The sequence below is a fragment of the Sinohyriopsis cumingii genome, chromosome 2 (genome assembly GCF_028554795.1).
Source record: "Sinohyriopsis cumingii isolate HCF-2022 chromosome 2, ASM2855479v2, whole genome shotgun sequence".
In the NCBI taxonomy this organism is placed as follows: domain Eukaryota; kingdom Metazoa; phylum Mollusca; class Bivalvia; order Unionida; family Unionidae; genus Sinohyriopsis; species Sinohyriopsis cumingii.
The window spans coordinates 107,452,957-107,467,616 of NC_142962.1; the positions used below are offsets into that span (position 1 = coordinate 107,452,957).

The window sequence follows — 14,660 nt, forward strand, 5'->3', positions numbered from 1 at the left end:
TTTCTCGATTGGCTGTTATTGAAAAATACAGCTGTGATAATGTGCGGTGACCATCTCCACACGAATGACTAAAGAATTTTGTAGATAATTACTCGGAGATAACTGATGATTACAGATCACTTGATGCAGAGTTAAGAGAGTTCAAGAAATTAATCAGACTACAACCGAATAAAATTCAATGTGAAGTAATGGGTAAAATAACTTCAGAAACTTCAATGAACGACTTTCTGCAAACGTGGAAATCAAATGATTTGATAGTGGCAAGTAGAAAGGTAGATCGCGAGACACTTCAACAACAATTATTTATGTTACATAAAGAAAAGTTTCCGGAATTACCAGTGCCGCTGTGTTATCGACCAACAGATATGCGACGGCAAAATATTGACGTTGATATACCAGGACCCTTGACAGAGTCAAGGAAACAAAATCTTGTATTAAACGATATTGTTTTAGTTGATGTCAATATTGTTGAATATGCGATTAAAATAAACAAATCTCCGTGGACGCTAGGATAAACAATGACACTTCACTCATTTCAGAGGTTAACCATCTCTGATACTCGAGTTTAGATTGTAGATGATCGTGTCGAATGGTCAAATTTAGTTTATTTAGCAGTGTCTCGAGTCAGAAGAATATCTCAGCTGCGGAGAATTGTCATGGACGCTACAGACATTATTGATGATGTTATTGACAGCAATATAGTAAGAAACAATTAGCCGGTTATAAACAAAGTGACAAAAAAATAATCCGGAATTTGATAATGATGTTGAACGCGCTGAAGCAGCAGCAGAATAATCACTGTGTGAGCTGTAATTGTGTAATGTTATGGCAGTAATCCAAGATAATTCACCGTAGATACAAAAGATAGTAGTCGCAGTCATACACGTGAAAATACGATGTTGACCTGTCTCGAGTGTAATCGACGTAACGGCGCTATTTAAGTGATCGGGGTGGTAATTGCGTGTCTTCGGAAATTACTTGTAATCATTCACGTGTAAATACACGCTGAGAAGCAGTTGAATTTAATCTGTAGATTGCAGGTCTACCCGAGGATCTTACCACGCTGAACATTTTATGTGTCGTAATACTCCAGACAGGATCAGTTGCTCTTTTTTTACCACCTTCATGTTCACCAGGTTCACATAATTATTTTACAGTCACATTACCTAATACTGGCTGCACTGAAAAATTACGTCGTTGTACTGGGATATGTGCGCTTGCAATTGCATTAATAGACTTCATGCTGGTTTTTCGAGTATTTTCATTATTTAACGCAGCTATGACACTTCGTAATCTTGCAACCCACTCTTTTGTCTTGAATTATTTCCTTCGCGTATTGATATCCAAATAACCGCTCAGCAAGTGTTCAATTAAATCGTTCAACAATTGCCTGATCGCGGCGAATTGCAGTATGTCCTTGTCGTATTTTAACGTGTTATTGTTTCATCAGCGATGATACTGCACCCTGAAATTCTTTGCCAGGATCAACCTGTAGCAGCTGTGGCCATCGTAGACCACCTTGTGGTCCGAGTCCTCGTTGATAAATTCGTTTAGGTGGCGCTCACCAGATAATATGTACTTTTGAGAGAGTGACGTATGTAAGGTGAAGTAGTTCGCATTTAAAACATGCACAGTGGAGAGAATGTTGGCATATCTCTATGCTACATTAATGTAATGTGGATGATATTTCTTTTGGATATTGTACTTTTGGAAATTTTACATGATTTAAGTACACTGCTAACTAAAATGAATGCTCCCTTGTGTTAAAAAATCAGTCTGAATTAGTCTAAAGTGCACTATACATAGCAGCTATTAAAATAGGGAAAATGAATTTTGCCAGACTAGACAATACCAGCTTCTGAAAGTGCAATGAATGAATTACCAAATATATAAAATGTAAAAAAGTTATCGGCTCTTTTTTATACAATTGACCTCTGAAGTTCAGGAAGTGAAAATGACCAAGTAGAGCTAGCACTTTTTTGAAAGGTGCACATTTGAAGTAAGGCCAAGCTGTATACTCTATAACCCATAGTACACCCATCAATCATACACCAAAATAAAGGGAATTAAAGGTTCTTTGCATTATACCTAAGATATACAAGGTCTTTCTTAAATAGCCAGTGTAACCAGTGAGGAGAGCCGAGGAAATTCTTTTTCTTTAAAATCCTAACCCTACGCAAAATGCGAAACTGTATAGCGCCACCTTAAGCGCAGAAGCTACTTCAGCAGCTGTCTTTGTTGATAACGGCTCTGCTTCTTTATATCTACTTGCAACATCAACGACAGTTAATGCGTATTTGTATGTTACTCGACGTCTAGTATCATGTGGTAAAAATAAAATATCAGCCTGATGAACTGCATTAGGGACGCTGACATCAAAATGCACATATTGTATTCGTTTAGGCGGCCGTAGATAAATTTGCCATATCGGTTGTCGGGCTAACCATTTTTCAGCAGTAGAACGTTCGACACCTGCCGCCGAAGCGAGTTTACTAATCGCGACTCTACCTTTTCAGTATCCGATTGGTGAATAATAAATCGCCTCCATTATTTCAATAATCGGTTGATTAATTACCGTTTCCCAATACAAGCTTACCCTTCATTGCAGATCTCACCAACCAATTAGCTAATAATTCTTTGAAAGATGTATTTTTTATGGAATTTAGGGCATGAATTAATTTCACATCTGCGATATGCCGATGTTGAAGAGCTTTACTTTTATAAGTTACATCAGCATGACACGCTTTATCAATAGCGTTTATTGGATATTCAAATGTTTTGGTTGGTCTTGGCTGTCAAGCCTGATATCAAGTCTGGTACCAGGACCACAGTAATTGTATCTTGGAAGGTGATTTTCTCCTGGATATTTCGCCCATGGGGTTCCCGGTAATTTGGCTAACTGGGCGGCAATATCACCTCCTCGTTTGTTTTTTTTTTTATACCGACTTGTCAGCGGGAATAAACTTAAATTTCTTTGTACCACATTGTTCATACTTACCTGTAACTGCTGACCTGTTATTTTTTGTTGTGATGGTTGTTGGTTCACCTGTGGTGGTACGCGTCCCACATTTCACACAATATAAATATTATCATAATTATATGGATGCAATTGATTTTTCAGTGACAAAACAAGAGCCGATCAAGCATCACACTGCGTTACCAAATTATGTGCGAATGATTATCATAGGTCCATCTGTGTCTGGTAAAACGCAACTATTACTTAATTTGATAATGAGATGGTTAAAATGGGATAAGTTGTACTTGGTTGCACCGTCTGTAGATGATCAGCGATGCTACGATGTACTTAAAGACTTTAATGAAAATGCAGCGCTGCTGGATGAACGCGGTGATGGTGTTATCAAGTTTATTACTGATATCGATGAAGCGCCATCTGTAGATGACCTTGACGGATTTATTAATTTTAGTTGTGTACGATGATGTGATGCTGGATACGCAATCAAATCCAGCTGGAATATTTTCTCGAGGAAGACATAAAAACACAGATGTGATTTATGTAACCCAGCGGCATACACAAATACCTAAAGTGATCAGAGACAATTGTGATATTCTTGCTGTGTTCAACGTAGTTGACATGCATACGTTGCAAAATATTCATCGGACCTGGTGTAAAGGAGACATGGGTTATAATCGTTTTAAAAATGTATTTAGTCATGCTCGGGCAACCCCGCGTGGATTTATAACGATAAACTTGCATGACCCACGGTCACGATATCGAATCGGTCTTGATACAATTATTAATTAATAGCAGCAACGAGGGCGAAGTCTCATACTTGGCACTCAGTCACCGCAATCCCTTTTTCGCTACGATTTTCCATTCGAACCCTTTTTTGCGATTTTCAGGAAGGCTTATTTTTGCGAATAACGAGTGAGTCAATTAGAGTCTGTTCGTCCTCTCTGCTGCTTTTTTATTAAAGGGACGAAACTGTTTGTGATCTACTAGAATCGTGATCTATATTGTCCCGTGTATGAAAGACCTAACAACCGAAATACCCACCTCATACTCATGTGAGAATCTGTTTGCTTATATGGGTTCGTGGAAAACCGTTATTATCTGTCTTGGAAATACTGCGAATATTGTTCTTTACTGGAGCAGGGATATGCCACAAAAAAATGCTCGTGGAATAATATGAGATTTTATAAATCACCCACTTTGATTGGCAAGTGCAGTATTTTCGTTTCTAACTGCATAGTTATTTCTAATTCAACCAGGGCAGAAGAGGAGCTGTTGGGCAGAGTTTAACGAAGCAGGTTTTACGTTATGCGTTTCTGTTTCATTAGTATATCAATTTGTTAAAGTATCGGATTTTTGTCTTATTCTTAAGCAACTCCGTCAGGCACAGCAGAAGACAACAAGGGTCGCTTTCCTTGATAAATGTAGTTTCTAGCGCGTGTGCAGCGTGGCTAACACAAATGGGCTGAGACAGCGGAGCGAGATAAGAAAAGTAAAGTAACCATTCAGATAGATAGATGTCTCATGAGTGAGAAGTGAAACACCCTTGTATTTGACTCCCGTAATTCTATACCGCTGATATTTTAAGCGAATTTTTTAAAGTTTTCTTAGACTTTTGCTGTGATAATAATATCCGAATAATTCAGTTAAAAGCAACATCTAATATTAAAGACGCGTGACTTTCACACAGTTTATGACGCCAACACTTTTCTGCTTATCATGAGGAGACAGGATCTCCATGCACATAACTGTACTAAATTTGGACATAAGCTATAGTATCGCAAATTTCAGTTGAATGCAGCAACATGTGTAAAATATGTTACTTTCAAAAGCTAAAACATCGAAAATTAACATCCTCTCGCTGCCGCAGTCGCGGACGTAAACTGGCCTACCGTTCACGGGAAGAATACAAATGTTTTATTATTGTTTCAGCAATGATTTTTATAAATTGAAGGCGAAAATGCAGCCTATTTAGGCAATGAACTGTAAATCATTTAGTTCATAGATAAAATGGATATCTGATAATAGTTTATTTTTCTCTTCTAACAGTACCGATATAAATCATACTTAACTTTGTAAATTACCGCAACAAACTTTTCAAAAGGGCATATATTGTCTTAATTATTAAGTATTATATAATAAACCCATTCCATTCAAGTTTAAGAGACGTATTTGAAAATTTGCGTCATTCATGTCCTAGTTTACTGAGTCGCTATCTAAAATATTCCACACAAAATAGGATCTGTGAAAATTGCAGTTCTAACGTAGTTGAAGATGAATATTATTTTATTTTATTTTAGAATACGAAATTGTAGATGGAGCTAAGAGACCGTTCAGTTGGAAAAAGACAAGTGCTTATATTTTTCATATATGTTGTTAAAATATAGAAAATACGTAAATATTGTTGACCAATCTTGGAAGGCATCTGCATTATACTTTCAAATAGGAATATCACAGCTAGACATACTGCTGTTTTTCGTTATTGATACATACACAAACGTTTACGAAATACAGCGTGAGTCTCCTAATGTATACATTTGCTAGTCTTCATGCTCTTGTTTGTTTTATTGCATGTTGTCTATGCACCTAATTTGTGAATAAAATGCTGCTTTTACTTCTAGTAACCATTGAATTTTAAACTACGTTGATAACTGTGTTTCGAAAATTAAGCTGGTTGTATGTAGGTGCGTTTTTGTTGTTGTTGTTGTCGTAGGTTTTAACGCCATTTTTCAGCACACGATAGGCTGTACATGGCGGCCAGTATTAATGGTGGAGGAAGAACCCGGGAAAAACCCCGGAAAGAACCACCGACCCACGAGAAGCTACTAGCAAACTTTCTCACATACCCACATTGGCCGAATCCGTGACTCGAATCCACGCAGACAGAGGTGAGATGGCAGTGATCCGTAACGGAGAGCGCTTTAGTCTACCCGGGGCCCCTCGTATGTAGGGGCGTAATGCTGTGGGAACGGTGTTCCTTACTTTTTGCGCGTTACGATTTTTGCAATCGCCATTGTGCCGCCCCCCCCCCCCCCCCCCGTCTGAGTAACCTGCATACCCCGACTTATTTACTGCGTTCTCTCACTTCTTTCTTTAACACTACACCACTGGCTGTATGTTAATCAAATAATTAAAACCATAATTATTTTAATTTTTACAGAACATCAACAATCTGACTTCTGTGTATCTTATTTATGTTTTAAAACCTATCACTGACACACTCTTAATGAACAAACCATCGCTGAAAAGCAATTTTAATACTTAATATACAGACCATCCACGAAATGCAATTATTATTACCTTAAGCTCGAACAAATACTGCTACGAATTCAACAGATATTCCTTGGAACTGTTTAACTTGTTATATATGTAATACTAAATACCGTTCTGTTTTAAAAACTGTTTTTACATATTATTCAGAGTATTCTATATTAAAGTCAAATATATTATCTTTATTTGTAGTGCTTACTCTTACTGTATTGCCCGACGTGTATGGGTGTGAGTGAAATGTCATTTAATGTGTGTGTGTGTGTGTGAGTGAATCTCTACTCACTTACCTGATTGTTCTGGTTATTCTGGATCTATCATAATCTAATTTTCACCTTTGAATAACCAATTTATATTGTGTGTTTTGTTAAACAGAAAATAATGGACAGATGTTAACGTTTCAATGAAAATTTGTTGTATTTTTTTAAAATCGGATTTAGTGAAAGCAATGTTTTGCTATAACTAGTCATTCCACAAATTAATAGGTAATGGATTTCTTTAAACGAAAGATACATTCTGTCGACAACGATATTTTATCTTCTGTCGATTAGAAAACGGATACCTTGCCACACACTGACTAATTTAACACAGCTAACATACAGTCTGGTATCGTGCTCTCAAATCAAGACAGATTTTACTAGGCGTCTTCAGTAAAATATTTGAATGTTTACAATGGAACAATATATTTAATAATCTCTCTCTCTCTCTCTCTCTCTCTCTCTCTCTCTCCAGTTTTTTATTACGCACAGGAGCCAATTTGTAAATAAAATACGAATTCCTACATTTAAACAATAGAATCACGAGTTATTTAAAGTACAAGACATGGATGCTTAAGTTGGCGTGTGTCATTTTTGTGTAAGCATTCAGAATAATTATTGGTTTTAAGGGCAGTTTCATCACGCTCTTGGCTATAGAAATTTATTTTGGATACTAAAACATGAAAAATATTTAAGTAATGTTTGCTTCGCAAAGTTTGGACAACATGCGGTTGACATAAGTATGAGAAAGTGAAACTTGTGAAATCCGTGAAGGATAATGTCACACACACACACGCAGTGACCAAACTTTAAGAATCATGTGACATCGACAATACATGTGTAGAGGTCACATTATTTTCGGCGTGACGTGATTGCTTTGATGTAATTGTTTCCATGACGTCACGTCATAGCTACCATCAAGAACACGCATACAGAAGATGCATTTACATTACATTTCATCGGAAATAGTCTTTATAAAGTTTTAATAAAATGGCCTTTCTTGGAAGGCTCAGATATACAGTGGCATCTGTCTCCCACTGCTGCTTTGAGGAGGCTGATGATGTTGATGATGAAGATAATTATGATGATGATATGAAATGGTATGGAACACCAGAACCGGCTATATTCCAGGTTTGTGCCAACTCAAGAATTGTTATATTGTTACATGTACTTGACGGGGTGGTTTGGTTGTTTGGTCGGAACAATTTGGCCTATATCGATGTTCAATGAAGGTCTTGAGTTTTTGCTTCCCTTCTTTGTCCTTGTAAGAGCGAACACAAACAACTTTAATATATCCTCTATAATCTTTTACTTTGGAGTTTTAAACAATAAACTGTGGCTTAATGTGGTGTAGTCAGAGACTTTCATATCGAAAAAATAAGAGTTTTAGCTTCCTCGCTAAAGTAAATGGTTATGGCGTATGTTAAAACACTAATGCTGCATGAAACTTTGTTTTATGTTGGATTTCACTTGTTTTAACATTCAACATTTGTTCCGACCTTAAATGCATTGTGACTGGTGTTCGTCACTTCAAAACAGCATTGCTTTGTAGTCTCTATATCTTTCAGTGACGTGTATATGATCTTTAGAACCCCTTCTGCGTTTCTGTTCAATATAGTAATTTGACGTTTGTGTGCCTCTTTCTTTTACCGTTAAGAGTCAAGGGCGTCAATATACAAATTATACATTTTAAAACCGATGGCTGTCCAACCATTTGATAAAGTCCACTTGGAGCTTATGTAGATACGTCCATGGCAAAAGTAGATTTTGGTCTGCTGCTCATGGAATTATGGTCCAGTGCATGTCTTTTTGCGTTCTAAAACTATACAAAGCCTATCTGTTTATATGACTTGCTGTTTGTACAATGCTTGTATTGCCTGTGCTTGCGTTATACTATGATTTTCCGTGAAATTGAGAGTTTCTTTTTTTATTCATATGGATGATCCTTGACAGTTGTGGATAGTACTCATATTTGTCATGATCTTTGTCTCATGTTACAGTCCCAACTTTACATCCTAGCATTATATAAGCAGTGTCTCCTCTTGTATGAAATAGCTTGGAGATCCACCCTGCCTTTGCTTACTGTGCACCGTGTTGACCTGGTAATGAAACCATTTTTTCAAGGTCAACCAATAAACTTTATGTTGATTTGCTTGAAACAAATTAACATTTAATTCATATAAATTAAACTGCTTTAAAAGTTGTCTGGGAGTCATGCATTTATTGTTGTTCTATGAAAATAAAGAAATACCAGTAACATTGTGTAACGATACAACAACTGTTCCCTGCAAAGTGCTTTTATCCCGCTTTAAGTGTACTTATCGAGACATTACACACTGCCCGTTTTTATTGTTAATAGACAACATGGACGAGGAACTGCGACACACACAGGATGCTTACATTGACGGAGAACTTTATTTTATCATCTGAAGTAACTCTGATGTTGTTTCTATTTATTTTTCTGTTGCAGTTGTTTGAACCCGTTGCCACATTCTCAGTGAGAGTGTTTGATGAAAGAGAATTTGCAAGTACCCATATACGCATGAGAAAGAAGTGTACGTACAAGTTTCTAAAGAGGAAGAAGAATGATGCAACTGCAGGTACTAGATTTATTCACAATCAGTGTCACTGTGTATTTGATTATTCTTCATTAAAAAAACAAAGACTAGGTATAGCAGTCATTAATCAGAATATGTCACATTTCTTAGAACAGGGAACATTGTATTTCTATCCTGTCATAGCTAAAAGTCATGTATGTGCCAAGATTGGTGACCTAGCATTATGGAGTGGGAACGAAATATCTGATCATAGACGACCAATGGACTCGTCCAAAACAAAATGTTGGTATGAATGAGGGATGCACAACAATTTAGTCAATTCATTCGCGATATTTAGTCGTTAAAGATATGTATCCTAAAAATATACAGGCTCATTGTATCACAATATATGTTGAAACCATTCTGTCTAGCAATATTTACCCATGTTCTGTTTTAGTTTCTGGATGTGCACATGCCAAAAAAGCCATTAATTACACTGCCATGAAGAAGGGCTTGCAGCAACAGGCGTTTGGACAATGCACAGTAAGTAGGTTCTACTGTGTTAATCAGTGGTTCTCAACCCCCCAGTCGCGACCCAAATCAGGGTCGCGAAGATTTCTGCAGGCTCGCCAGGATTTTTTTGAGGGTGGCAAAACTTATCGAACTGTGGAAACTGGATCGTGAGGCTACCAAAAAAAATGTTTCTTCTTTTAGAGTCGCGACCAAGAAAGGTTGGGAACCACTGGTGCAAGTGCTGTAGACCCAAAACATGGTTTTATAGTTCAATTTATTTTTTCCATCTAATTTATTCCTTGCCATTCCTATGCTTCCTGTTTATTAGCTTTATTTTCAGCTGTACTTTTTCTGTTTTTTACAATTTTTATTTGACTTGTTTAATGTAGCTTAGTTACGCTTTTGTCCGTTATCACAAATGACATGGATGTTTCTTACCACTTTGAACACATTCTTGATTAGGTGGGGGTTGCATTTAAAACAAAGTTTTTGTAAAACTTAAATTTTGTTTTAAAAATTTGTTGTTTTTTTTTTTCTGAGAGAATACAGGTTATCGAAACCGATTAAAATAAAGTAGTTTTAAATTCAAGAACATTTTGTTTATCTATTATGCAGAAATAGTGAATAAAATTAATGTCGCGCATTAGAAAGAAAATAACAAGAGAATCTCATCGCTAAACTTGTCTGCCAAGTTCTCGCTGTCTCGTGTGGGTATTGTGTAAATTCATAAATAACAAATCTGCATGGAGAACAATTGCTTGAGTTTACAGTTCAATTACAGCAGATCACTTGGTTTCAAATGAATTGGTAAACACATTAATGATTTTAAATGCATTGATATAATACTGAATTGAATTATTATGATAAACTGACTTTGTCAAGTCGACGTATACAGGCCCTCTCTGGGTGACCTTTTCTCACGGTCGGATCCAAGAATGTGGTTATGGGGAACGTAAACAAGTAGGCAAGGAGTACGTGGAGTGGAACCCTTGGTAGGAGCCCAGAGGGTGGAGCTCTCCAAAGTTCAGGGCATCATTCTATCCTCTAACTGTAAAGAAAACATTATCAAGGAAATATTGCTGCTGTTTCGCCCCCACTCCCACCCCCGCATCCAACCCTTGTTCTACGATTGGGCTCAAACACCCCACCACCACCGCCGCTAAAGAAAAAAAAAAAACAAACAAACAAATTGAAATCTATTCGGGCTACATCTACTGTTTCTATTATTAAATAAATGATATGATTGACCGATAAGATACCAATGAAAACAAAAAAGTTTGATGCATTCGCAACTTCTTGGTGAGCCTAAATTTCGTAAATATCCCAAGTGGCATCAAAGCAATCTGAGTAAAATCGGATCTTCCCTGCCTTCACGTAGGACAGTGGAGATCTGGATTAAGTGTTATTTTCAGCATTTAATGTTTTATAGATGTATTTTCTTCTCACATCTTGCCGGATATTCATCTACCAAAAATATAACTGGGAAATGTTATGAGTGAAGAGAAGAAAGAAGTACAAGTACCACACATCTGATTCGCGTCTTAATTGTGATTATCAAAGTTTCCTAACATATTAAATAAATCTGAGATAGAAAAGAAGTAAAGGAAGTGTGAAAAGTACAATGTGATCGCGATTCTTTCCTGATATCGGTACTACATCTGTGTAATCCTTAAAGGGCTTCTGTTTGCTATCTGTGCTTTATTTTATTCTTGGTGTTCATCATCACTGACCAGTGCTTCAATTTTTGCAGCTCAGTGTTTTAGCAATATATGTAAAAATGTCATTGACTTAGAAGCGAATAGATATGTTTATTGTAGAAAAGCTGTCTTCTTCTTCTTCTTCTTATTATTATTATTATCATTCATTTTTTTTAACGGTCCTTTTTAACCCGGGTCTTTTACGTCCAGGTCCTTGAGACCCGTTACTGGCCTTTCTGGCCTTTCTGGACCAGGCCTTTTTAACCCGATCCTTTTCCGTACCGGTCCTTTCTGACCCGTTACCATTTCGGCTAATAGTTATGCACCCTTTCAACTTGACCGAAATGGACTGCATGATTCACAAAGGCACGTGAACTTGCTGCAAAGTCAACAAATAAAGAAAGAAAATTAAATTAAGCACAGAGATTAAAAAAAGAAATGAACACATTGACTACGTATTATGCAGACTGAATAGTTAAGGGAATATAGATACAGGTAAAAATTAGCAAGCATACAACTGTCAAAATGTTCTTTATATACAAATTCAGACGACAGTAGAAAAACCCAAAACACAGAGGCAATATCGCAACATTTCCCCCTAGTCGTACAGTATAAGACGTCTACCCTAAGATGCATGTTTCTTGGTGGACCCAAAAACAAATATTAGGTTCGACGTCTTACATTGTAGGACTAATGTACGTTTCCCCCGATCTTTCAACTCGTTTTTGCCTTTAATTTTTTTTACTTCATCATTTTCAGGATAATTTAGACGATCGGAACAAATTCTATTTGATGTAAGAAAAACTATTTTGATGTGTTTTAATTTTTCCCACTTACAAGTAAATAATAGAAAAAAGCGTCCCCCCCCCCCCTTCATATGGGGCAATGGGCGGTTGGTCTAAAGACCCTAAGACTACCCCAAGACACCACAAAAGTTTCCCAAACACTCTCACCTACCCATTATATATATATATATATATATATATATATATATATATATATATATATATATATATATATATATACACACACACACATACAGTTAAATAAAAAGTGATCAGCATAATTATGTATTATATATTTATCGAGTTAACATAAGTAGTTTTTTTCTCTTGTTGGTCATCACCAAATGAAAAGCCCCCAAGTCACCCAAGACTCTTGAAAACACCCAAAGTCACCTAAATTTATTTTTTACAGCTGATATTCTTTTGTTACTTGACCCAGAAAGTTGTCTAATTTAATCATAAATACCCAAAATTTAAAATTAGCAATCCAAGAAGTGTTTTAAGTCGATTACCTAGTCAATCACAGTGGCAAAGAGTTATCGTGTATCCGATTCTAAATACTGAATAAAAGTGTTCAGTTACACATTACATATCAATGCATGAATAACAAATGCACTGCAAAGCAATGACTACTCTTTTTATTTTTATTTATCCATATGTATAGAGGCCAAACCATGAGAAGGCACTCATTTCTGGGTCCATTTTTATTGATATTAATGTTTTTTTCCATTTCTATTATAGACCCTTTGTTTCTTTTCCTTTTTGATATCATTTAAGATGAAGTTTCAAAAAACACAATCAGCATTTTTTTTCTCCTTTCATTGATGAGATTCTATCACTGTCCCGGTTTGCTTGCAGTTCCTTTTGTCTTATTAATGACTGAACATCTCCCATGTTTTGTTTTCAAAATTTTGAATTTTGCCTATGTTTTGATTCCACAAGAAATTTTTTAAATAATTTAGTTTTTCTTCTTCCAACTTGCAATGCCAGACTGCATCATATACATGGTAAATTTGTTCTTCATTAATCAGTTGATAATTTCTTCTCTCATATAAAGAACATTTATAAACCATACAGTGGAAGTCTGTAATGCTGTAAATTTTGTTTAAGCTTGCAGTCAACCAAAATTTGTTATTGGTCCAGTGTTTTTTTTCTCCATTGTATTGCTGATTCAGTTCAAATAAGAATTTGCTAAGTGTTGGTTGTAGATTATTTGCATAGTATTGTTAAAAGCTGTTGTACTTTTTCTTAATTGCTCAGATATTATGTATTAAGTTTTTCATTATGTATTAAGTTACCTTTGCTACAAAACATGCACCTCATGACTGTATCATGCTTGACCTTTTCAGTTCAGTGTTCCCCTTACCCTCATTTGCGCTTCAGAGACCCCAAATTTTTAATTGGACCCCAGTTTTGATACCAAAGTTTGTTCTGAACTCAGTCTGACCCCCAGTTTTGACACCAAGGTGATTTTTGACTCTCAGTCTTGCACCCTAGGGGATACACTGCAGTTCCTACTTTGTTTCATGATTAAAACTTAATATTGTCTTTATGTTTTGGGCACAAATATTGTCTTGTTCGATAGACTTGGTCACAACTTTCTCATCATCTGTACCAAATACCATATTCTCTGATATTCTCATTTCAATAGTTTCCACATCACTATCAAGTTCTGTTGCCACATGTTCAAGGAATGCTTGTAAATTTTATACAATACATCTTTGTGCAGAAGTAGAGGACCAAGAAAGATAGGATGGGGTCATTGGTATTTTTCCACTCAACTATCTGATAATTGTACACTAATGTCACATAAAAATTTCCAAAGCTAAATGTTCTGTCAATACAAATCAGTTGATTCTTTGCGTTTGTCAGGAAGTTTTTCATATCCTTTTTTTATTCTTTGTGTAATAAATAACTGATGGTGATTGTTATTTTTTGCAGTTTCTCAAAACATGACCTAGTCATGGGGTTTGGGAGTACAAAATCTTATTTTTAGCATATGTCATGTTACAATCTGATTAAAATCAGGTCTCCACTTCACATAGGACAGTGGTGACACATAGGACAGTGGTGATCTTATCTAATGTCATGTTACAATCTGATTAAAATCAGATCTGCACTTCACATAGGACTAGTGATTTTATCATATGTCATGTTACAGTCCGATTAAAATCAGGTCTCCACTTCACATAGGACAGTGGTGATCTTATGTTACAGTCTGATTAAAATCAGGTTAACACTTCACATAGGACAGTGGTGATCTTATCTTATGTCATGTTACAATCTGATTAAAATCAGGTTAACACTTCACATAGGACAGTGGTGATCTTATCTTATGTCATGTTACAATCTAATTAAAATCGGGTCTCCACTTCACATAGGACAGTGGTGATCTTATCTTATGTCATGTTACAATCTGATTAAAATCAGGTCTCCACTTCACATAGGACAGTGGTGATCTTATGTCATGTTGCAGTCTGATTAAAATCAGGTCTCCACTTCACATAGGACAGTGGTGATCTTATCTAATGTCATGTTACAGTCTGATTAAAATCAGGTCTCCACTTCACATAGGACAGTTGTTGTTGTTGTTGTTGTGGGGTTTAACACCATTTTTCAGCACACGATAGGCT

At 36.2% G+C, this 14,660-nt stretch overlaps 1 protein-coding gene across 1 annotated transcript in view; it reads left to right on the forward strand.

Annotated features, from left to right (window-relative positions):
* The first annotated feature begins 7,485 nt into the window (after nucleotides 1-7,485).
* Nucleotides 7,486-14,660, forward strand: part of LOC149805583 (uncharacterized) — a 56,387-nt gene continuing 49,212 nt past the window's right edge. The window contains exons 1-3 of the mRNA XM_089934398.1: nucleotides 7,486-7,626; nucleotides 8,966-9,095; nucleotides 9,490-9,575. Of these exons, the coding sequence (XP_089790524.1) occupies nucleotides 7,486-7,626; nucleotides 8,966-9,095; nucleotides 9,490-9,575 (357 nt within the window). The remainder of the gene's footprint in view (nucleotides 7,627-8,965; nucleotides 9,096-9,489; nucleotides 9,576-14,660) is intronic.